This window comes from Haliotis rufescens, unplaced genomic scaffold (genome assembly GCF_023055435.1).
Source record: "Haliotis rufescens isolate VD_foot unplaced genomic scaffold, xgHalRufe1.0.p SCAF_21, whole genome shotgun sequence".
NCBI lineage: Eukaryota > Metazoa > Mollusca > Gastropoda > Lepetellida > Haliotidae > Haliotis > Haliotis rufescens.
Window position 1 is genome coordinate 3,839,459 of NW_025963902.1, and position 26,368 is coordinate 3,865,826.

Sequence of the window (26,368 nt, forward strand, 5' to 3'; positions counted from 1 at the left end):
TACATTCAAAGGGATATAGCTGCCCATTCACACAAGTTCTCCAACAGTCATCACGACACAAGGAACAGGTAAGTGTTTATAACTGATGAAAAGACAGTAAGGGTGAGGACCTTCTTCGGCACAACTGCAACAACAAGTCATTTCAGATCCTAACATCGAAATGCTGTATAATCGTATTAAAGTTGATCACTCATGCTACCTTGTCATTTGTTACACTGCCATTTAAAGATCCACTGCTTATAGTCCCGCTGCCTATGGGAAAAATAATGAACAGCATGTTCTATAATAAGCATTAAATACACCTTCCAATCAGGTTTCACAGCATATTGTGTTGTGGGGCTGGTGTGTGCTTTGAAACCCATATATTGTGTTGTCGGGCCAGTGTATGCTGTGAAACCCATATATTGTGTTGTGGGGCTGGTGTGTGCTGTGAAACCCATATATTGTGTTGTCAGGCTGGTGTTTGCTGTGAAACCCATATATTGTCTTGTTGGGCTGGTGTATGCTGTGAAACCTATATATTGTGTTGTCCGGCTGGTGTATGCTGTGAAACCCATATATTGTGTTGTCAGGCCAGTGTATGCTGTGAAACCTATATATTGTGTTGTCAGGCCAGTGTATGCTGTGAAACCCATATATGGTGTTGTTAGACCGGTGTATGCTGTGAAACCTATATATTGTGTTGTCAGGCCAGTGTATGCTGTGAAACCCATATATTGTGTTGTCAGGCTGGTGTATGCTGTGAAATCCATATATTGTGTTGTCAGGCCAGTGAATACTGTGAAACCTGTATATTGTGTTGTCGGGCTGGTGTATGCTGTGAAACCCATATATTGTGTTGTCAGGCCGGTGTATGCTGTGAAACCAATATATTGTGTTGACAGGCTGGTGTATGCTGTGAAACCCATATATTGTGTTGTCAGGCTGGTGTATGCTGTGAAACCAATATATTGTGTTGTCAGGCTGGTGTATGCTGTGAAACCCATATATTGTGTTGTCAGGCCGGTGTATGCTGTGAAACCCATATATTGTGTTGTCCGGCTGGTGTATGCTGTGAAACCTATATAATGTGTTGTCAGGACGGTGTATGCTGTGAAACCAATATATTGTGTTGTCATGCTGGTGTTTGCTGTGATACCATTATATTGTGTTGTTAGGCCAGTGTATGCTGGAAACCCATATATTGTGTTGTCAGGCCAGTGTATGCTGTGAAACCCATATATTGTGTTGTCGGGCTGGTGTAAGCTGTGAAACAGATATATTATGTTGTAAGACCGGTGTATGCCGTGAAACCTACATATTGTGTTGTCAGGCCAGTGAATACTGTGAAACCCATATATTGTGTTGTCGGGCTGGTGTATGCTGTGAAACCCATATATTGTGTTGTCGGGCTGGCGTAAGCTGTGAAACCCATATATTGTGTTGTCAGGCTGGCATAAGCTGTGAAACCCATATATTGTGTTGTCAGGCTGGCGTAAGCTGTGAAACCCATGAATGGTGCTGCCAGGCCTCTAGTCACTAATCATCAGACTGTCACCACCAGGTGGCAGCACCTACAGCAGCGTGATGTCGTGGTCAGTCTGTAGTTTCTGTGTGGCTACTTGGTCCAGGGTAAACACGATGTCTTTAGGCTGTGGATAGCCCCCAGAGTGGCGCTGTGGTGCATTCAGTTGGAAGAAGGTTTCATGGCTCACTGCCTGATGGCCATACACACTGGCGGTGTGGGATCTGGAATGGTAACCATGCTGGATAGAGCAAAACAGGAATTTCATGTGTACAAATTTAACAATCTTTACAAAGAACTGGACAAGATGATTCCTCATTGATGTACCAGTAAATATTTGATAAATATCATTAACATTATCATTACAGTTACATCGAAACAACTTCCATTAAAAGTCAATTCCAGTTCTCTTAATTCTACAAGGTGCACTTTTCCCCGTTAAACATCTACTAACTGTCCCATATTTCCTGTTGTTTGTCTACCAACTATCTTTTAATTCTGTCAATTATCTCTCATGGTTTTAACTACTAACTACTAACATTTACTAATTGCTGTTCTACAAACTTGCCCTGTGTTAACAACAGCAATGTCTACAAATTGTTCATTGTCTACTATCTACTGACCATACACAACGCCATGACTACTGTTCATGTCTACAAACTGTCTAGTCTCTACTCAAAGCCCCTACAGATAACAGTCCCTGTCTACTGTTCCACTAATAGCCAAACATCTACTGTTCAGGTCTACTCTCCCCTCAAAGCCCTGTGTCAACTGTTCAGGTCTACTCTCCACCCAAAGCCCTGTGTTTATTGTCCAGGTCTACTCTCTGCCCAAAGCCCTGTGTCTACTGTCCAGGTCTACTCTCCGCCCAAAGCCCTGTGTCTACTGTCCAGGTCTACTCTCCACTCAAAGCCCTGTGTCTACTGTCCAGGTCTACTCTCCACTCACAGCCCTGTGTCTACTGTCCAGGTCTACTCTCCACTCAAAGCCCTGTGTCTACTGTCCAGGTCTTCTCTCCACCCAAAGCCCTGTGTCTACTGTCCAGGTCTACTCTCCACTCACATCCCTGTGTCTACTGTTCAGGTCTACTCTCCACTCAAAGCCCTGTGTCTACTGTCCAGGTCTACCCTCCACTCAAAGCCCTGTGTCTACTGTCCAGGTCTACTCTCCACCCAAAGCCCTGTGTCTACTGTCCAGGTCTACTCTCCACTCAAAGCCCTGTGTCTACTGACCTAAGCAAGATGTCTGCCATGGTTGGATTCTGTTGGAAGTAGTGATGTATTTTGGTGGACGTTCCCACAAACTCGTGCGCCGCCCCGGTCACCGACTCCATCACGTTCCCTGCAGGCAACAGCAACCAACTTCAATACATGGAAGAAACTGTTGTGATTACAAACAGAAGACAGTTGTCACAACCAGCAGAATATACCCATTGTTCTTTGACTTGTGAACAAAAAACAAGTCCTACCCTCATAGGAACCTTAAACCAATTTGTCGGCATGAAATCCAACAAACATATATATTTCCAAATGTCCTAACTATTTAAAGGATCCAGTTCATTGCCAGGCTGATATCTGATAAAAAATTTATGGAACACTCTTGGAGTTACACTCCAGAAACCAAACTATTCTTGTGTCCCCCTCCGACTTGGTGCGGGGATATTGGAGTGTCCTGAACAAAATTATTATGAATTCCAAAATCACCACATCCAATGTATTAATCATCCCACAGGCCAATGTATTGATCATCCCACAGGCCAATGTATTGATCATACCACAGGTCGATGTATTGATCATACCACAGGTCGATGTATTGATCATCCCACAGGCCAATGTGTCGATCATACCACAGGTCGATGTATCGATCATACCACAGGTAGATGTATCGATCATACCATAGGTCTATGTATTGATCATCCCACAGGCCAATGTGTTGATCATACCACAGGTAGATGTATCGATCATACCATAGGTCTATGTATTGATCATACCACAGGTCGATGTATCGATCATACCACAGGTAGATGTATCGATCATACCATAGGTCTATGTATTGATCATACCACAGGTCGATGTATCGATCATACCACAGGTTGATTATTGATCATACCACAGGTCGATGTATTGATCATACCACAGGTCGATGTATCGATCATACCACAGGTCAAAGTATCGATCATACACAGGTCGATGTATCAATCATACCACAGGTCGATGTATCAGTCATACCACAGGTTGATGTATCGATCATACCACAGGTCAAAGTATTGATCATACCACAAGTCGATGTATTGATCATCCCACAGGTTGATGTATCGATCATACCAAAGGTCCAAGTATCGATCATACCACAGGTCGATGTATCGACAAAACCACAGGTCGATGTATCGATCATACCACAGGTCAATGTATCGATCATACCACAAGTCGATGTATTGATCATACCACAGGTAGGTTGATGTATCGATCATACCACAGGTCGATGTATCGATCATACCAAAGGTCAATGTATCGATCATACCAATCCAAGTATCGATCATCCCACAGGCCGATGTATCGATCATACCACAGGTCGATGTATCGATCATACCATAGATCTATGTATTGATCATCCCACAGGTCGATGTATCGATTGTACCACAGGTCGATGTATCGATCTTACCATAGGTCGATGTATCGATCATACCAATGGTCCAAGTATCGATCATACCACAGGTCGATGTATCGATCATACCACAGGTCGATGTATCGATCATACCACAGGTCGATGTATTGATCATACCACAGGTCAATGTATCGACCATACCACAAGTCGATGTATCGATCATACCACAGGTTGATGTATCGATCATACCACAGGTCGATGTATCGATACATTATATATTTATTTGAATGTTACTGGTATTGTGGCTGAAGACTAAAACTCAGTGTATCACAGCATGACTTTCTTATCTTCACCATTGTCACAACAATGTCTACTTGTTGGAGTGAATGAGTGAGTGCGTACGTTTTTTTAGCAATATTCCAGCAATATCATGAGAGGACACCAGAAATGGGCTTCACACAGTGTACCCATGTGGGGATTCGAGCCAGGGTCTTCGGCGTGATGAGTGAATCTAGAAGCATGGGGCTATGATGTAGGCAATGGCACTTTTCTGAACCATGCTATGTATAGAGCGAGAGCTACAGATAAGCAGCGTAAACGGTATTTGCGTAAAATACCCCCTCCCACCCTCAAATATTCAAAACCCAATTACTTTCAATTAACTTGCATACAGAAACGCATGCTTGAAATGAAAAACTCAAATCTATAAATACAGCTTGCGTAAATACCCAATGAAGCCTTTTCAGCATGTGTACAAAGGAGCTAATTACATGTTAATTTACTTTCCGAGTCAAGCCTATATATTTAGAACAGTTATGAATATCTAAAACATTATAATGTTCACTAATTTGGGGAAAAAGCCAATAGAGTGATGAATAGCTGAGTGAAAAAATATTGGTTACCCAATGAAAAATGTAATAACCCAATTAAAATAGAAACCCTAGAGTAAAAACTCAATGGCTCAATAAGTTATCTGGAGCTCTGTTATCCTGACTGTATCATGCTGCCCCTGGACACGGGAGGCGTGCCATTGAGCTGTAATCTTACCTGAGACATTCCGCGTGAAGGAGTCATAGCGGAGGAAGCTGTAGCTGCCGATGCCACGCTGCGGAGTAAAGACACACTGACTTGGTGAACAGAGGGGTTCAGAGGCACATAGATAATATGACAATGAATCAAATAGAACTCTTTGTCTAGCCAACGAGTATCATGTCCAATATATGAAAATCTAGCATTTAGCATGACAATATGAAATGTGTATTCTTATCATGCTCATGATTCTACCAGATAAACTTATTTGATATTTCTGTATTCTGCTGACAATGCAAATATTATATGCACATATTACAGCATCCATTGGGTGATAATGTCATCCATTGTCTGATGTCACCCATTGTGTGATATCATCCATTCTGTGATGATGTCACATATTGTCTGATGTCATATAATGTGTGATGATGTCATCTGTTGTATGATGTCATCCGTTGTGTGATGATGTATTCCATTGTGTGATGATGTCACATATTGTCTGATGTCATATAATTTGTGATGATGTCATCCGTTGTGTGATGATGTAATCCGTTGTGTGATGATGTAATCCGTTGTGTGATGATGTATTCCATTGTGTGATTTCATCCATTGTGTGATGATGTCACATATTGTCTGATGTATTCCATTGTGGGATTTCATCCATTGTGTGATGATGTCACATATTGTCTGATGTCATATAATGTGTGATGATGTCATCCGTTGTGTGATGATGTATTCCATTGTGTCCTGTCATCCATCATAGGATGACATCACCTAAAATTGACTTCACAGACTGCTTGTGTAATTATTAAAATAAAAGGCTGTAGGCAACAATACGAAATCCTCAAACAGTGCAGTATAGTGATACAAGCCCGAAACCCCTATTGCCAGCCAACCAGGAAAGAGTACCGGTAGTCTAAATTTGGTTATCATCCAAAACTGGCTCCCACAGGAGATATCGCTTGGGTGAGATCAAGGAATGAAATTGCATCACAATGCTTTGCAGACCATTGGTTACCATGACGTCACACTCAAATGACATCAATAATGGCTCTGCTACTGAAGCTGTTAGCAGTACTTTTTACACTTAAAACACTGCTTATTACTGTCTACAAACTGAAAAAGTTTGAAGAATGATGTTGGATGATAAACAAACATGATAAAATCATAACCTTGTGTCTTTTGATATCAAATATATCAACACTCGATGATAAAAGATTTTAAAGTGGAAAAACTCCTCGGCCAGCCTTGGAGTTTTGCCACTTTTATCAACTCGTATTGATATATCTCTTTTTAAATGAATAAATGCTTGGTGAGCCAGGCAACTGCCATGGAGGTGAGGTGAGGTGAGGTGAGGTGAGGTGAGGTGAGGTGAGGTGAGGTGAGGTGAGGTGAGGTGAGGTGAGGTGAGGTGAGTGGGTGACTGGGTGGGTGAGTGAGTGAGTGAGTGAGTGAGTGAGTGAGTGAGTGAGTGAGTGAGTGAGTGGGTGGGTGGGTTTGGGGTGGGTGAGTGAGTGAGTGAGTGAGTGAGTGAGTGAGTGAGTATGATTTCACGCCGCTTTTAGCAATATTACAGCAATATCACGGCGGGGAACACCAGAAATGGATTCAGCATCTTCCCAAGGCAAGGGAGTTAACTGACTATAAAAGTCTAGTTTCCACCCTTGCCGGACTAGGCTGGTATTATGGAGTTACATTTTGGCTGGACTAACAACGAAATCAAAATCCGGTTCATAAACTGTCATTCAGATTTTGGTCAGTTGCAGGATTTGCAAAGCACCGCTTTGTCATCAGATATTTTCCAAATCTTTTCATGTTTCTAATCAAGGTGCTCATGTGATTTGATGCACTTCAAGATGTAAGACCCGTTTCATTACAATATAGATCTCGATTATCTATCAGATCGTCTTGACAGGGCGCCGCCATTTTGTTTGAAGCAAATGCAAGTGATACGAGAGGTGGAATCTGATTGGTCAGTAGGAGAGGCATAAAAGGGACATAACTCGTAACAGCCACTGGTGGCGCTACAATCGAGCCCAGGAATTCCAGCCTAGTTCAGCGAGGGTGGATACTGAACTCAGTTAACTCCCTTGCCTCGGGAAGACATGGATACAGGGGAGATAACAATGTGAGAGAAAAATGACTTCTGTGTTGCCAGTGTTTTGTCAATCAAATTCAAAGGGAAACATCATTTTTTACATTCCCTGAAAATGTCTCTGAGTGACTTGGTCATAGCATGAACTTCCTGAACATTTCCATGTGGTTAAGGTTGATGTAAATCTAATTTGATCATTTTAAAAATACTTTTGCTAAATTTACAACAGACTCGTCCCTTAAACAAGCAAGAATTTGTCCTCCAAACTACCTGCCCTTCTTCCATTACCAATTTGCAGGACACCTTGAGGTAGCTTGAATATTATCAACAAGTGGGAGTTGTTTATTTCTTATAGGTGAAGTGAGGTGAAATTGGGTTTAACGTCGCGTCCAAAATTATTGTACTTATACTTATATGCATGTACGTGTATGTGATTGTGTGGCTGCTTGTACTAGTCCAGACTGATGCCGCATTATAGTGCTAGCTCACTGAGATACCATGCCGCAGTTTAACATGAATACCCCACTCAGACACAGTATACTGACTCCGAGCCGACCAGACCTTGTTTTAGCCCCTTAATGCCGAGCACCAGACAGGGTAACAACAAGTGCCATCTTTTAACGTCTTTTGGTATGACGCGGCTGGAGATCGAACCCCGGACCTTCCGCTCTCCGGACGGACGCTCTGCCACTAGACCATGGAGGCGGTCCATTTGTGAATGAAATTTTGTGAAGATTTTATAGTAAACAAGACAATATATGTTTAACCGAATATACCGGAACACAGAAAAAATGTTGCAGTGTGTTTACTGTGACATCATCCATTGTAGAGTTGTGTCATGAATTGTTCACAGTTGAACATGTACAAACAGAGCGCTGGGGAAAACTAAGGAGAAGTTTTCTATTTGCAATATCTAGAAACATTATGCGTTTTTGAATTTGATTATCAGACAAATGGACATTTTTCACATTGAATTTGAATTTTATTCTGTTCTAAGATCATGGAGATGACACGGGAGGAGAGAACTCACCTCTTCTGAGCTGTGTGACTCGAGGCTTTCCTTCACTTCATAGTCCAGCTCAGCAAGATGCGGCAGAGAACCACGCCACTGTTTGAAAGAATGAAGGTTAATCAATCTGGACCCCTAAACAGTAATGGATAGACCTCTTCCATCAAGTTACGTTGACATCAACCACATCATATTTATAACAAACAAATGAAGATCCGGGATAGAATAGGTCTTCAGGAACCCATGCTTGCCGTAAAAGGCGACTATGCTTGTTGTAAGATGCAATTAACTGGATCGGGTGGTCAGGCTCGCTGACTTGTTTGATGCATGTCATCATATCCCAATTGCGTGGATCGATGCTCATGATGTCAATCAATGGATTGTCTGGTCCATACTTGATTATTTACAGACCGCCGTCATATAGCTGGAATATTGCTGAGTGCGGCATTAAACAACAAAAAAACCAAACAAACAAACAAATACCTTAAAGCCACTTTTGGAGAAAACCAGTTTTTCCATATTTCTTTTCAATGAAAATCAGCAATGTTACAAACAATCAAATTAAAATCAGATCCAAGCAACTTTCAAGACAGGGTTAGCCAGAACTTCACTCAGAGATGTCATATCAGAGTAAGAGATCCAATTTTAATGAGATGGTTTTACCAAGGCGATAAACCTTGTGATTGTTATATGACAGCAAAATTCCTTAACTCAATCTGTTCTGATTAATTTTCAAATTTATTTTGTTCAAGAATTTTGCGATTTTTTTACACAGATGACACATTACAGTTTATCTCTCATGTCCAGCTGATAAAATCCAAGCCAAAAAATAATGTTTTTGTTGTAAAACCAGAGTCAATTTACTTTTTCCAAATAGTTCAACCAACCCCCCACCAGAATATCCAATAGTGTGTCCCTTATGATTGTTATCAGTCAACTCGCTGGGTAAGAACTGGTCTTCAGCAACCCATGCTTGTCTAACCTTTGAAGATTACTGTTAAAACTGGTCTTCAGCAACCCATGCTTGTCTAACCTTTGAAGATTACTGTTAAAACTGGTCTTCAGCAACCCATGCTTGTCTAACCTTTGAAGATTACAGTTAAAACTGGTCTTCAGCAACCCATGCTTGTCTAACCTTTGAAGATTACTGTTAAAACTGGTCTTCAGCAACCCAGGCTTGTCTAACCCCTGAAGATTACAGTTAAAACTGGTCTTCAGCAACCCATGCTTGTCTAACCCCTGAAGATTACAGTTAAAACTGGTCTTCAGCAACCCATGCTTGTCTAACCCGTGAAGATTACAGTTAAAACTGGTCTTCAGCAACCCATGCTTGTCTAACCCGTGAAGATTACAGTTAAAACTGGTCTTCAGCAACCCATGCTTGTCTAACCTTTGAAGATTACAGTTAAAACTGGTCTTCAGCAACCCATGCTTGTCTAACCTTTGAAGATTACAGTTAAAACTGGTCTTCAGCAACCCATGCTTGTCTAACCTTTGAAGATTATGGTTAAAACTGGTCTTCAGCAACCCATGCTTGTCTAACCTTTGAAGATTACTGTTAAAACTGGTCTTCAGCAACCCAGGCTTGTCTAACCCCTGAAGATTACAGTTAAAACTGGTCTTCAGCAACCCATGCTTGTCTAACCCCTGAAGATTACAGTTAAAACTGGTCTTCAGCAACCCATGCTTGTCTAACCTTTGAAGATTACAGTTAAAACTGGTCTTCAGCAACCCATGCTTGTCTAACCTTTGAAGATTACAGTTAAAACTGGTCTTCAGCAACCCATGCTTGTCTAACCCATGAAGATTATGGTTAAAACTGGTCTTCAGCAACCCATGCTTGTCTAACCCATGAAGATTATGGTTAAAACTGGTCTTCAGCAACCCATGCTTGTCTAACCCGTGAAGATTACAGTTAAAACTGGTCTTCAGCAACCCATGGTTGTGTAACCCATGAAGTTTACGGTTAAAACGGGTCTTCAGTAACCCATGCTTGTCTAACCTGTGAAGATTACAGTTCAAACGGGTCTTCAGTAACCCATGCTTGTCTAACCCATGAAGATTACGGTTAAAACGGGTCTTCAGTAACCCATGCTTGTCTAACCTGTGAAGATTACAGTTCAAACGGGTCTTCAGTAACCCATGCTTGTCTAACCCATGAAGATTACGGTTAAAACGGGTCTTCAGCAACCCATGCTTGTCTAACCTTTGAAGATTACAGTTAAAACTGGTCTTCAGCAACCCATGCTTGTCTAACCCATGAAGATTATGGTTAAAACTGGTCTTCAGCAACCCATGCTTGTCTAACCCATGAAGATTATGGTTAAAACGGGTCTTCAGCAACCCATGCTTGTCTAACCTTTGAAGATTACAGTTAAAACTGGTCTTCAGCAACCCATGCTTGTCTAACCCATGAAGATTATGGTTAAAACTGGTCTTCAGCAACCCATGCTTGTCTAACCCATGAAGATTATGGTTAAAACTGGTCTTCAGCAACCCATGCTTGTCTAACCCATGAAGATTATGGTTAAAACTGGTCTTCAGCAACCCATGCTTGTCTAACCTTTGAAGATTATGGTTAAAACTGGTCTTCAGCAACCCAGGCTTGTCTAACCCCTGAAGATTACAGTTAAAACTGGTCTTCAGCAACCCATGCTTGTCTAACCCATGAAGATTACAGTTCAAACGGGTCTTCAGTAACCCATGCTTGTCTAACCCATGAAGATTACGGTTAAAAAGGGTCTTCAGTAACCCATGCTTGTCTAACCCGTGAAGATTACGGTTAAAACGGGTCTTCAGCAACCCATGCTTGTCTAACCTTTGAAGATTACAGTTAAAACTGGTCTTCAGCAACCCATGCTTGTCTAACCCATGAAGATTATGGTTAAAACTGGTCTTCAGCAACCCATGCTTGTCTAACCCGTGAAGATTACGGTTAAAACTGGTCTTCAGCAACCCATGCTTGTCTAACCCATGAAGATTATGGTTAAAACTGGTCTTCAGCAACCCATGCTTGTCTAACCCATGAAGATTATGGTTAAAACTGGTCTTCAGCAACCCATGCTTGTCTAACCCATGAAGATTATGGTTAAAACTGGTCTTCAGCAACCCATGCTTGTCTAACCCATGAAGATTATGGTTAAAACTGGTCTTCAGCAACCCATGCTTGTCTAACCCGTGAAGATTACGGTTAAAACTGGTCTTCAGCAACCCATGCTTGTCTAACCCATGAAGATTATGGTTAAAACTGGTCTTCAGCAACCCATGCTTGTCTAACCCATGAAGATTATGGTTAAAACTGGTCTTCAGTAACCCATGCTTGTCTAACCCGTGAAGATTACGGTTAAAACGGGAGACTCTCAGACTCTGAGACTTGGTTAAAACATGTCATCGTATCCTATTTGCAAAGATCGATGCTCGTGATTGATTGTCTGGTTCAGACTGAAGTTATTTACAGGCCGCTGTCACATAGCTGGAACACTGCCGAGTGCGACGTTAAACAACAAACAAACATATCAACCAATTACATGTTCCACCTACCAACTCGGAAACCAGCGGCTTGTCACACTTGACCCCCTTCTCTAGCAGCAGCAGCAGTAACATTTCTGAATGACCTTGAACATACAGGGTAAGGTCAACCAGTCCATCAGTCTCTGCCATCCAGCTCCCGCTCGTCTCACCCTCGCTGGGCGAGTAAGAGGAGGACACATAACTCTCCGAACTGGCAACAAAGTTCACATTTTTTACCTCTGTAGATATGGATGGTGACTTCCATGGCCACCCTGTATTTTGGTCTGTTATAGAAACATTCTGGTCATCTGTGAACTCCAGTGTTTCCTTGTGAGAAGACATGCCATCATCTGACACAGACGAAACCGTTCCACCGCTTCGTCCAAAGGGTTTATCTTCACAGGAAAGTGGAGTAACTGCATCATTCTCGGAGTCTGTCACTCCTGCTGGTTCAGACTGGTTTACACCAGTTCTTGTCACATGACCTCCATCCTCCGCTATGTACTCGTCACTTGTACAGCTAAGTGCCAAGTGTGGAGCATTGCTAATGTCAGGTGAACCAGTCGATATGGAATCCTGTTTCGAACTGTTTTGAAGTTCAGACACTTTTTCTTTATCTCTATCTAATTCAGTTTGCACTGAGATTTCCGACTCTTCTTGTCTATCACTTGAATGATGTCCTGAATCTAATTCATTAAATGATTCAATTTCAGATTCAGATTTGGAGGTAGTCTCTGAACTTTGATTTACGAAGTCTACATTACTAGAGTCAGTTTCAACCTTACTTCTGTCTTCTTCGGTTAGATTTGGATCTTCAGAAGATGCTGTAGGGGATATATCAGATGCTGCCTTGCTTGTGTCTTCTTCACTGACACTGATGTTAGTTTCTTTTTGAGAAGCACAGTCTTCTTTGTCACTAGACCTATCAGAAATAACATCTGCTCCCTGAACAGGTTTGTCACTGTCAACAACATGACCTTCAAAACCGACAACAGCAGAATCTTCCAAAAACAGCCCATCGTCAGTTGATTTTCCATCTCGAGAATTGTCATCTATATCTTTATTTGCACCACTTTCATCCTCAGAGAAAGACTTTCGGATTCCATTGAATCTTTTGATGTCACTATCCTTTTCCGTCTTGACATCTGAATCTGAACAACTTACAACTTTTTGTGCACCAGGTGATCCATCGTCTTTGGGAGTTATCTCCCTTGTTTCCCTCGATTTATGCAGAGTTATTTCCCCTTCAAGTTTCACGTGAGGAGAATTTTCTTGAGATTTCATTTTTGTATTTATCACTTTATTTGTTTCTAGAGATTCTGGTTCACTATCAAAATCTGTATTTCCCCCATTCAAAATCCTCTGCACTATATCTTTCAGCGGAGGCGGTAGTGCCGGTGAAAAGGCACTGTGACATTGCAGAGAAGGTACAGAAGCAGGATCGGAGGGCATCAGAGCCTTTGTGTCAAGGAACAGAAATTGTCTGTTGCTGGAAGGTCCGGGTTTGGACCTGAGTGAGGTCTGTCTGCGCCCACTCATTCTGCTGTATTCCTGTGAAGGCAGGAAGACTCTCAGGAGACGCAGACCTCCCGGTAACTCGAAATCTGAAATAATATTAAACCTACTGAAAAACTATTGAAACATTCCCCAGTGGGAATTCTGTGTCAGGATAGAACCCCAGCAACCCATGCCAGTTGTAAGAGGCGACATACGGATGGGGTGGTCAAACTGATCACAACCTAACTCCACCCTTAGCTTTATTCCAGCTATATGGATTGCATTTTGTTTGTTTGTTGTTTACACCACACTCAGCAATATTCTAGCCATATGACGGTGGTTTGTAAATAATTGAGTCTGGACCAGACAATCCAGTGATTGACATCATGAGCATCGATCCACGCAATTGGGATACAATGACATGCATCACCCGATCCCGTTTGTCGCCTCTTACGACAAGCGTACCCCGTATCTTCACGGGTCAGATTGCATTTTGACCAGTTTCATTGAAATGTATTCTATTAAATCCTCATGGAGCTGAAAAAAATATGTAAAAGTGAGTGAGTGGGTGGGTGGGTGGGTGAGTGGGTGAGTGAGTGAGTGAGTGGGTGGGTGGGTGGGTGGGTGGGTGAGTGAGTGAGTGAGTGAGTGAGTGAGTGAGTGAGTGAGTGAGTGAGTGAGTGAGTGAGTGAGTGAGTGAGTGAGTGAGTGAGTGAGTGGGTGGGTGGGTGGGTGGGTGGGTGGGTGGGTGGGTGGGTGAGTGAGTGAGTTGGGTGTAACGCCAGTCACTTCACGGCGTGTCAACATAATGTGGGAGGAAAGCCCAAAGTGATGCAGGTCTCAGACATTTACCACTTCGGTGAAACCCACGAGCATGGGTATGGTGCTGACAAACCTAGAAACATAATCGGGGCGAATCGGGATTCGAACACACAATCATAGGTTTCTGGCGTGCCCAAGGGACGCAACTCTGCACAGCTAATCGCGGCGCCTTAGACGACTGGGCCACCCGTGCCCCCGTCAAATTAAGTGAGAAACGGTGACTGTTGAACATTTTACAGATGAAGTCTTTGAAATGCATTTAGAAGTGATACACATAAGGAAGAGAATTTATGGATGTCAACTTCTTTATAATGAGGAACACAACGTTTCAGAGTACATACTTACTCCTTCATCATACTCTGACACGTTGTGTTCCTCATAATAAAGAAGTTGACATCCATAAATTCTCTCCCTTATTTTACGGATGATTGGCTACATCTAAATGTTGTCTTACTTAATGTGTCTTACCAGGTTTTATTTCTTGGCATGGCAGCTACAACAGAATGGATAAAAAGAGAAATTATAATGTTTAAATAGTTAATTCACAAAACAACCCAACAATTTAGCCTTACACAAACAACGTGAGACAAACAAACAACGCTGGGCAAACATATGGAATAGGCTACAATAAGCCTCTCATCACACTGAGACAAAATCTGACAGAGGTTTGTCCTTATATCCCAAGGATTTAAGAAAAATATGGTGAGTGGGGGTTGTTTAGTGTACATTAAGACACTGCAGGGAGAATAAACCATGATACCGTCGTCCAATTTACATCATCAAGATGCGAGCGCATGTTTGAATTTCCAGAAATGATTTCATGATAGAACAATGTTTTATTGTGAAATAAACCATGCTTCATTCTTCATTGTTCTTTGTGAGTAATCGCGTAGCTTTCTCATACTAGAACATACATGATTCTGTTGAGGCTTGAGAAGGAGAAGTCTCTTTGTGACATCGGGGGACAGTTGTGTGGACAACACTCTGTGTGAAACAACAACCGAGAGGCATCATTACTTCAAACAAGGATAAAACAAAGGGATAAAACACGCTATCAGTCAGCCCAGTGTAAACAACCAAACAGTGAAACAAATGTCATATTTGGGATAACACTTTCTTAGAAACATAGTTTGTTGTTTATTTGTTGTTTAACGCCCTACTCAGCAATATTCCAGCTATATGACGGCGGTCTGTAAATAATCAAGTATGGACCAGACAATTCAGTGATTGACATCATGAGCATTGATTCATGCAATTGGGATCGATGACATGCATCAACCAAGTCAGCGAGCCTGACCACCCAATCTTGTTAGTCGCCTCTTATGACAAGCATAGTCGCCTCTTACGGCAAGCATGGGTTGCTGAAAAGTCTCAGACAAGAAGCGGTGTCGACAGCCAGTCGACCGATGCAGATCAATCGAGCGGATCTGCCAAACCCTCAAAGTCTGGACAATCATTTTGTATGTCGTGGCTAACGACTTTCGATTGGTTGACATACAATGAGGATTTGCAGATTTTATTGTTTTCAGTAGCTAGTCGTATATTGAATTTTGATTGACCGTCATTTTGCTTTCTGTGACGATCGATATCAAATTTATTTATGGTCAATAATTAAGTACAGATGAAAAAAGTATTCAAATAACTATTGCTATCAACGATATTTTAGTATTTGTGATTATATTATCTGTCTTGTTTTTAAATAATCTTTAGGTTAAAAAAAACCCTTTTCCCATGAGGTCACGTGATAACCAAATATGCGTACACTTGAGCAGACTCATGAATATAATATTAATTACACCGTTCACTACGTTAACAGATCGTTATTATAACAGAAACAAACGTATGTTTTCCATGTATATCTAAAATGATATTATTTGTTATTAACTGTCCGGTGAATTAAACAATTTAAATTGAAACAATTCATAATTCATCATATTATGAATACGTAACAACTTGTAATGTGTGTGAAAAGTCGTACTAAAATACGCTATTTTGAAGGGGGCGTGGCCTAAATGCAAATGTCCAATTGGGATTTTAAATTTTCCGGACCCCTGCTGAAAACCTATTCTTCCCCGGATCTTCACGGGTCTCTTAGAAATGTACAGATTCCAGTACTTTTGGGGGTTGAGTCCCATCTGGGATTTGAACCCACACTGCCAGAATAAGGCACCTAATCACCAGCACACAAAGTCAGCGATCTAACTGGGACTCAAGAAAAAATAGTACTAGAATCTGTACTTTACTTAGAAAGTGTTATCCCAAAACTAACTTTTGTTACATCTGACATCTCTCCAAATGGCATTGCGTTTTCATAACAAAACAATGAGTGTGGTCTCCCGTGAACCACTGATTTCTGGATAAACTTATTCAGCATCACAACAATTACCCCTTGCCAGGTTAGCTACAGAAGTAGGTTCAGCAGCACATCCAAACATCTTACCAACCAATCAAACATGGAGATAAGGAAAAAGGAGTGAGTGAGAAGGGTTTAACGCCGCTTTTAACAGTATTCCAGTTATATCACGGCGTGTCAGCTTAATGTGGGAGGAAAGGCCAAAGTGATGCACGTCTCAGACATTTACCACTTCGGTGAAACCCACGAGCACAGGTATGGTGCTGACAAACCTAGAAACATAATCGGGGCGAACCGGGATTCGAACCCACAATCTAGGTTTCTGGCGTGCCCAAGGGACGCAATTCTGCACAGCGCCTTAGACGACTGGGCCACCCATGCCCCCTAAGGAAAAAGGAAATGTGCAAGGATGGAGGACATTAAAGACATTTTTTTGGGCTTTCTTTGGCTTTCACTCCACCATAATCAATGGGACTGGCCGCCATGTTGTTTATAACCCAACCCAACATTGAGGCTGGTTTGTAACTTGCACTCGAAGTAGTCTGTTACGCTACGCAGCAATTCAAAATGGCTGATGAAAATCAAGGGCAGGTAATCTGAGATTGCGAGAACCAGGATCCAGGGGTTAGAGTAGGTTTATTGAAATGCGAGCCCTGGCGATATAGAGGATGAAAAAGTAGACACAATTTATGGATAACAAGTCTTGCTAGACAATGGTATAAGGATCTATATCGAAACGTCACGTTTTACAGTATTAAAGAAGTTGTTATCAATAAAATTGTCACCCGTCAACTTCTAAGTAATGCCTATCAAACAATTTGATGTAGGGGATGTATCAATATTGCCAAGACAAGCATGGACTTTGTCATTCTAATGATTGTGTGTGTGGGGGTGTTTGTTTCTAATGCTGCTGTCAGCAATATTCCAGCTATTTGACGATGGCCTCTAAATAATCGCGTATACACTAGACAATCCAGTGACTGATAACTGATTGCTGCACTCAGCAATATTCCATCTATTTGATGATGGTCTCTAAATAATCGCGTCTAGACCAGACAATCCAGTGACTGATAATGCGAGCACCGAAAATGATTATCCACAACGTACTTGCTCTTGTAGAGCAGGGCTCCCCCTATGACCCCGTTCTGTCGGTGACAGCGTTGCAGGATGTGTGAAGCATGGAGGAACGTCTTGCAGTAGCTCTGATTGGACAAGCAAAAGAGTTATTATTAACATGTGACAATGTGATACCAATCAATTATACTGATGTATTCTGTATTTGTGGATGTTAGCATTGTGTGTTGTGTTAGCCATTTGAATTTCCTTCTGTAGGACATACATATACTACTCAAAATATGACTATAGTTAATCTGTCATGGCATGATTCTAACCTTTTCTAACCCAGAATCCCCACGACCAGCATAGAATCCTGGGGACCTATTCTAACCCAGAATTCCCACGACCAGCATAGAATGCTGGGGACCTATTCTAACCCAGAATCCCCACGACCAGCATAGAATGCTGGGGACCTATTCTAACCCAGAATTCCCACGACCAGCATAGAATGCTGGGGACCTATTCTAACCCAGAATTCCCACGACCAGCATAGAATGCTGGGGACCTATTCTAACCCAGAATCCCCACGACCAGCATAGAATGCTGGGGACCTATTCTAACCCAGAATCCCCACGACCAGCATAGAATGCTGGGGACCTATTCTAACCCAGAATCCCCACGACCAGCATAGAATGCTGGGGACCTATTCTAACCCAGAATTCCCACGACCAGCATAGGTTGCTGGGGACCTATTCTAACCCAGAATCTCTATCACCAACAAAGGTTGCTGAGGACGTATTCCAATCCAGAATTCCCGCGACCAGAATAGGTTGCTGGGAACCTATTCTAACCCAGAATTCCCACGACCAGCATAGGTTGCTGGGGACCTATTCTAACCCGGAATCCCCATCACCAACAAAGGTTGCTGGGGACCTATTCTAACCCAGAATCCCTGCAGCCAGAATAGGTTGCTGGGGACCTATTCTAACCTGGAATACCCACGACCAGCAAAGGTTGCTGAGGACGTATTCCAATCCGGAATTCCTGCGACCAGAATAGGTTGCTGGGGATCTATTCTAACCTGGAATACCCACGACCAGCATAGGTTGCTGGGGACCTATTCTAATACAGAATCCCCGCGACCAGCATAGGTTGCTGGGGACATATTCCAACCCAGAATCCCCGCGACCTGCATAGGTTGCTGGGGACCTATTCCAACCCAGAATCCCCGCGACCTGCATAGGTTGCTGGGGACCTATTCTAATACAGAATCCCCGCGACCAGCATAGGTTGCTGGGGACCTATTCCAACCCAGAATCCCCGCGACCTGCATAGGTTGCTGGGGACCTATTCTAACCCGGAATCCCCCTGACCAGCATAGGTTGCTGGTGACCTATTCTAACCCGGAATCCCCACAACCAGCAAAGGTTGCTTGGCATCTACTCTAACCCAGAATCCCCACGACCAGCAAAGGTTGATGGGGACCTATTCTAACCTGGTATCCCCACGACCAGCATTAGTTGCATGATTATTTCAGATTTGTGTGTGTTACAATACGGTGAAACAAGTTTAAAAATGCTTACTCCAGCCCTAGATGCAACACTGTTTTAATTCTGGCACAGTGCCAGTGCTCAAGTACCTTTGACAGTTGAACGTCTGGCAATATCTGAAACGCCTGTGACACCAGATCTCCGTAGACCTGACAAAAGGGTAGGTACATCTCCCATACCTTCGCTAGTTCAGCTGGAAAACTTTGAGGAGTCTTACATCGCTGAAAAAGTGGATATGGGCAAACACTTTAACCACCAGGCCGAGGAAAATAGGAGGTGAGGTGAAATGGGGTTTAACGTCGCGTCCAAGATTATTGCACTTATATAGCGACGTGCATGCACGTGTATGTGTGTGTGGCTGCTTGTACTAGCCAGGACTGATGCCAATTTATAGTGCTAGCACACTGAGAATACCATGCCGCAGTTTAACATGAATACCCCACTCAGACACAGTATGCTGACTCCGAGCCGACCAGTCCTTGTTTTAGCCCCTTAATGCCGAGCGCCAGACAGGGTAACAATAGGTACCATCTTTTAGCGTCTTTTGGTATGATGCGGCCTGGGATCGAACCCTGGACCTTCCACTCTCCGGGCGGACGCTCTACCATTAGACCACGGAGGCAGCCCAGGAAAATAGGAAGGAAAGGTTGTTTGAACCTGAAGTCAATACAAGGAGTAACACCTCTCTTTTACTACCATGACAAACCAGACTTATTCACTACAGGATCTTGGTGCGCTGCAACAGTATTAAAAACTTTCTTCAGCAATATTCCAGCTTTATGACGACAGTCTGAAAATAATCCAATCTGGACCAGACATACCAAAGATTGATACCATGTGCAACCACCCACGCTGTTGGCGTAAGACCAAATCATGAAGCCTGGCCAGCCAATCAATCCCATTGCCTCTCCAACTCCAGCATCGGATGCTGGGGACCTGTTCTAACCCAGAATCCACACAAGCACACAATTTAGACGCCTCTTACAACCAGCATCAGGTGCTGGGGACCTGTTCTAACCCAGAATCCACACAAGCACACAATTTAGACGCCTCTCCAACTCCAGCATCGGATGCTGGGGACCTGTTCTAACCCAGAATCCACACAAGCACACAATTTAGACGCCTCTTACAACCAGCATCAGGTGCTGGGGACCTGTTCTAACCCAGAATCCACACAAGCACACAATTTAGACGCCTCTTACAACCAGCATTGGGTGCTGGGGACACGTTCTAACCCAGAATCCACACAAGCACACAATTTAGACGCCTCTTACAACCAGCATCAGGTGCTGGGGACCCGTTCTAACCCAGAATCCACACAAGCACACAATTTAGACGCCTCTTACAACCAGCATCAGGTGCTGGGGACCCGTTCTAACCCAGAATCCACACAAGCACACAATTTAGACGCCTCTTACAACCAGCATCGGGTGCTGGGGACCTGTTCTAACCAAGAATCCACACAAGCACACAATTTAGACGCCTCTTACAACCAGCATCGGGTGCTGGGGACCTGTTCTAACCCAGAATCCACACAAGCACACAATTTAGACGCCTATTACAACCAGCATCAGGTGCTGGGGACCCGTTCTAACCCAGAATCCACACAAGCACACAATTTAGACGCCTCTTACAACCAGCATCAGGTGCTGGGGACCCGTTCTAACCCAGAATCCACACAAGCACACAATTTAGACGCCTCTTACAACCAGCATCAGGTGCTGGGGACCCGTTCTAACCCAGAATCCACACAAGCACACAATTTAGACGCCTCTTACAACCAGCATCAGGTGCTGGGGACCCGTTCTAACCCAGAATCCACACAAGCACACAATTTAGACGCCTCTTACAACCAGCATCAGGTGCTGGGGACCCGTTCTAACCCAGAATCCACACAAGCACACAATTTAGACGCCTCTTACAACCAGCATTGGGTGCTGGGGACCTATTCTAACCCAGAATCCACACAAGCACACAATTTAGACGCCTCTTACAACCAGCATTGGGTGCTGGGGACCTGTTCTAAGGCGAAATTACCACTGGGGTCTTCCAAACACGCTAAATGAAAGTTGTGAAATTTTCATAAAATTATACAAAAATGATGTGAACAGAATAGGATAACTTCAAAGTCTTTGAAACAAAAAATATGTCATATAAAAAAATGCATTTAATTACCTTTATCCTAACTTTGAAAAGAAATTGTGGCCATCAATGTTGAGCTAGTGGCCTTCTAGGTGACCTACCTGCCTCAAAGCTTCCAAACTGCCTTGGAAGAAAACAAACACTTTCCACACAAACTCAAAATGGCGAGTGATGAAGTCGTCCGGGATGAACAAGTCACAACCAAGGGCCTGACCAAACAAAGGGGTAACAGATTATAACTCATGATAGTGAATACCGTATTCGACGTAATAAGCGCCCCGCTCTATTAAGCGCCCATGGCGATATTTGCTAATATATTGGCTAGTGAACAATCCCAATTAACACCCCTTCCAATTGATCAATGTACACAAGACTTATTTATTCGTGTATAATAAACACTCAGGTGTTATATGCACCCTTAATTATGGGGAATTCAATTCTTGAAAACTATATCTGTCGTACATAAACATTTCAGGCGGTCAGCATAAACCACGAAATGTATCTTTCAACTCTGTTTTTTTTCCACCAAAATAATATTCTAATAAGAGCCCCCTATTCCTAATTTTGAGAGCGCCCTGGGCGCGTATTACGTCGAATACGGTATGTCATAATTCTATTGAATAATCTTAAGTAAAAAAATTTGAAATGTCCACAAAACACATGACCAAGTGTTTGAAATATGTTGTTCTTTAATTCCATAGTGAGTGAGTGAGTAAGGTGGGTTTAACACCGCTTTGAACAGGTTTGTTTGTTTGTTGTTTAACACAGCACTCAGCAATATTCCAGCTATATGACAGGGGTCTGTAAATAATTGAGTGTGGACCAGACAATCCAGTGATTGACATCATGAGCATCGATCCACGCAATTGGGATATGATGACATGCATCAACCATCAGCGAGTCTGACCACCCGATACAATAAGTCGTCTCTTACGACAAGCATAGTCGCCTACTTTGAACAGTATTCCAGTTATATCACAGCATGTCAGCTTAACGCTGGAGAAAAGCCTTAAGTGAAACTTACGAGCACCATTATGGTACTGAGTGAGTGAGTGAGTGAGTGAGTGAGTGAGTGAGTGAGTGAGTGAGTGAGTGAGTGGGTTTAACGCTGCTTTTAACAGTATTCCAGTGATATCGTGGCGTATCAGCTTAATGTGGGAGGAAAGCCCAAAGTGGTGCAGGTCTCAGACGTTTACCACTTCGGTGAAACCCACGAGCACAGGTATGGTGCTGACAAACCTAAAAACATAATTGGGGCGAACCGGGATTCGAACCCACAATCATAGATTTCTGGCATGCCCAAGAAGACGCAACTCTGCACAGTAAATCGTGGCATCTTAGACGACCGGGCCACCCTTGCCCCCAGTTATGGTACTGACAACCTATGAACATGATCCGGACGAACCAGGATTAAAAAAATGATCTTACGAAGATGCAACTTTTCACAGCGAATGGTGGCACCATAAGACGACTAGGCCACCCATGCCCCCTCTATAATTCAAAGGTCCTGTGCACTGAACATACATTTCAACTAACCTGATGAGACAATGTTTGCTCTGAGGAACATTCAAGTTATGACAAATTTTCTTTTATCAAATTAAGTAAACTATTGATACTTACAATGGTGAAATCTCCATGACGTTGTGTGGCAAACTTCTCCGATAAAAGTTTGATGACTTTGGGGGTAGATTGTGGAAGACAATGAAAGAAGAAATCTGATATCCCAATCAGTTTACCCACCAGCGCACACTGGTTGTCAACGCTCACCTGTGAGAGAAAGAGTGTGTGAGTGAGTGAGTGAGAGAGAGAGAGAGAGGGGAGGGGGGGAGTAAAGGAGGACTGGCATATGCATCCTCTATATCTCCAGGGCTTGCATTTTGGTAAACATTTCGGTAACCTACATGAATCCCTATCGTAATCAATAAGACTGGATGCCATGTTGTTGCTATTGTCATATTGTTGATATTGGCAGAGTAATTTATTGTCACACAATGTTTGTATTACATTGTTTCTACACAGATTCAGTAGAGCTCATTGCATTGTATTTGAACAATGATTATTTGTCAAGAATGCGGTACTATATAATGTAAGTAGTGGTGAGGAAGTTCTTATAATCAGATGCTCAAGTTATCTGAAAACTTCTGGAATAACATTGATGGACATCAAGCTCAACAGAAACATGGAATATTCTGTAATGTTCTTGTGACACTGGACTGGTCTGGCACTGTGTGGAAAGTGCTGGAAGCTAGTTGAACTATTTATGTGTATACAGACGCATGCCACATTTCATCTGACATTACATCAAGACCAGTTTTTGTATGAAGATGCTTTTCACCCTGGTGTTCACAGCCAAGGCCTATCTTGGAAGCTGTTGCAGCGAGGTGATTCTTTCTCCTGCCATAGTCATTTCCACTGCTCTCACATTTTATACTGCCATTGAATATTGAACTACCACTCTACTGTGAACTGCCATTGTATTTGCTGTGCACTAATTTGCATTTATTCGTAAACCTAGTTAATTTTGTAACACATTGTTGACTGTATACCATTGTTTGTTTGTTGGTTGGTTTCACACTAAATTCTTTTACGCACAGATTTCTGGGTTAACATATTGTTTCAATTTGGGAATCAACGCGTAACAATATCACTAACCCTACATTAAGGTTGGTTTGTAACTCGCATTCTGATTGGTACGTTAAACTCAGCATGGTGTATCTAGATGATGAAGCACTCAACAAATTGCATATACCTGTAGGTGGTAAATCTAACATTGAGGCGAACTGCAACATGTAGGCAGTTGTCTAAAGGTGTGAATCATTGTAAAATCAGCAAACTCAGAAATGTGACGTTTGAATATGTCTCCCTTTAATAATGGCCGATTAGAATACCAGGGTCAAATGATGTCATTTGACTTCTAGATGTAATCCATTGTTGGTGATGTATTTCTAGGCCAGTGTCTCAACGACCTCTGTTGTTCTCTTCACTTTTATAACAATTGCTTGCCATAAGTTCTTGTTTGCTCTTAATTGCAGTATTGAGGGATATTGTCATGACAAAATCTTTCTTTTTTAGCTATGACTGTCAGTAATGGCTTCTGCAAATGAGGTAAGACTCGCTGACTTGGTTGATGCATGTCATCGTATCCCAATTTCGTGGATCAATACTCATGATGTCAATCACTGGATTGTCTGGTCCAGACTCGATTGTTTACAGACCACCATCATATAGCTGGAATATTGCTGAGTGTGGAGTTAAACAAAATCAAACATACTTAACTTTCTATTCTAAAACAATTTAAATTGATGAAGCATATGCATATGCTGTATGTCTTGATGTCTATCAAGGAATAACAACAACATCATCATCATCATCATCATCATCATCACATCTGATGGATATACCGTGTTGGGGTAGAAGTAGATAATGGCATCCTTCAAGTCATCCTCTTCCCGTTTCAGCACATTGTGGTCGTATATGAAGAAACTGCAGATCTCATTTCCTCTGAAATGCAATGATAAAGTATGTGAGTATGGTTTTACGCCGCTTTTAGCAATATTCTAGCAATATCACGGCGGGGGACACCAGAAATGGGCTTCACACATTGTACCCATGTCAGGAATCGAACCCGGGTCTTCAGCGTGACGAGCGAACGCTTTAACCACTAGGCTACCCGACTGCCCCTGCAATGATAAAAGCAAGGATAGATTATATATTTCATGTGTGCCACAGGGCACTCACAAAAAATTTAGATGTGCTCTTTGGAATATAAGTGTGGCAATGAAAATACTTTGGATCCATATTCAAACTTGGTGTATTTTATTTTACTATGACATGTATGAGCTAGAGATCTTGTCCGTCAATGATCATTTTGCCACCCGGTGTTTTACAATTATTTTCCACTGAGCCTCGGTTGCTGAGTGGGTTAGATCACTGAATTAGTGTGCTGGAGATTAGGTGCCTCACCCTGAGAGTGTGGGTTTGAACCCCGGATGGGAATCAACCCCCCAAAAGTACTAGGATTTGTACTTCACTGAGAAAGTGTGATCCCAAATATAAAATTTGGTATATTTTCCTTTAAATACACAATCACGCGACCAAAGTTGGTAATTACGAAAAATTATCATTGACCTAACTAAAAATACCAGTTTTGTAATATTTCATGCATAACAAAAATAATTCTTCATTGTGATCATTTAATTCTGTGACAGATGACATGGCCCTATTGTGGGGGTTAACAGGATTGAGGTTAAGAATGGACGATTTACCATCTCACAACAATGACATAATGTGTGTCAAAGATGCTTGCTTCATACAATCTTCATTTCATGTTACATTCGCCCTTAGCCTAAGGCTTAGGTTTAACTCTATGTATAAGTTCAATGTTCTCGACTTGACTTTATTGCTCGCTAAAAAGGGGTGCAGGCTAAAATGGCACCTCACCTATGTCTCAATAACAGGCCACAGAAAGTCAGGTACACACATATGTACGATGGGTCCATTGGTCACAGTTGTCACATGATATAGCAGCTTGATTTTTTCAGACATTCTTCTCGCATGCAACACATCGAAGGGCCATTGTGAATAATTTTGATCTGACATCACCATGTTAGGCCTCTTAAATACAGTTTTAGCTTGACATTAAGTTAAATTGGATAAAGGTACTTAAAATTTCGAAGCCTATAGGTTTTTCACAATAAGTTACCTGAGCCTCCCAAACAGAGTCGTCCAGTAAATTGGAGTAGAGGCTAATTTCTAATGTAAACTTATTTTAACATTTCACAATTATTGGTGTTTGCAAGTTTTCAATGCAAGTTTAATTTCATTTATTTTACCAAGGTAAAAACATAAGGTGCCGTTTTTGCCAGGCAATAGTAGCCGTTTTCGCTGGAGGCGAAGTGACGTTTTCGCCAATTGGTGCCGTTTTGCCGAGGTGCCGTTTTAGCTATAACCCCTAAAAAGTCATGTTTTAGATGCTATGTGACACTGTCAGTTGCATTTGTTTGTTTTACTTGCAACAAAACAACAGAAATATTAGTTCTGACTAAATGAAATCAATTACAATAAAGCCCTTAATCAACATAAAGCAAAACACAACACATTCTAACATCGTAAGTTTGGACACACCTGTTTAGGTCGGCCATTTTCCCTCGTCACATGATTTATGTCACGTGATGTAAATAATATCCATTTGAAATTT

The 26,368-nt window shown here is 42.2% G+C and overlaps 1 protein-coding gene across 2 annotated transcripts; it reads right to left on the minus strand.

Moving 5' to 3' along the window:
* Nucleotides 1–1,543: 1,543 nt before the first annotated feature.
* Nucleotides 1,544–26,331, minus strand: LOC124133406. Of its 2 annotated transcripts, none has more exons than XM_046497813.2 (13): nt 26,296–26,331; nt 24,573–24,672; nt 22,792–22,938; nt 21,273–21,380; nt 19,119–19,250; nt 17,531–17,625; nt 14,985–15,054; nt 14,539–14,563; nt 11,782–13,355; nt 8,263–8,340; nt 5,156–5,213; nt 2,737–2,845; nt 1,544–1,728 (listed from the first exon to the last, which is right to left on the minus strand). In XM_046497813.2, exons 1-13 carry the CDS (start codon nt 26,310–26,312, stop codon nt 1,554–1,556), a joined length of 2,688 nt encoding a protein of 895 aa, XP_046353769.2. In that variant the 5' UTR covers nt 26,313–26,331; the 3' UTR covers nt 1,544–1,553. The 2 variants fall into 2 exon arrangements, with proteins under 2 accessions (XP_046353769.2, XP_046353768.2); XM_046497812.2 differs by lacking the exon at nt 26,296–26,331 and adding an exon at nt 25,612–25,911.
* Nucleotides 26,332–26,368: the final 37 nt, after the last annotated feature.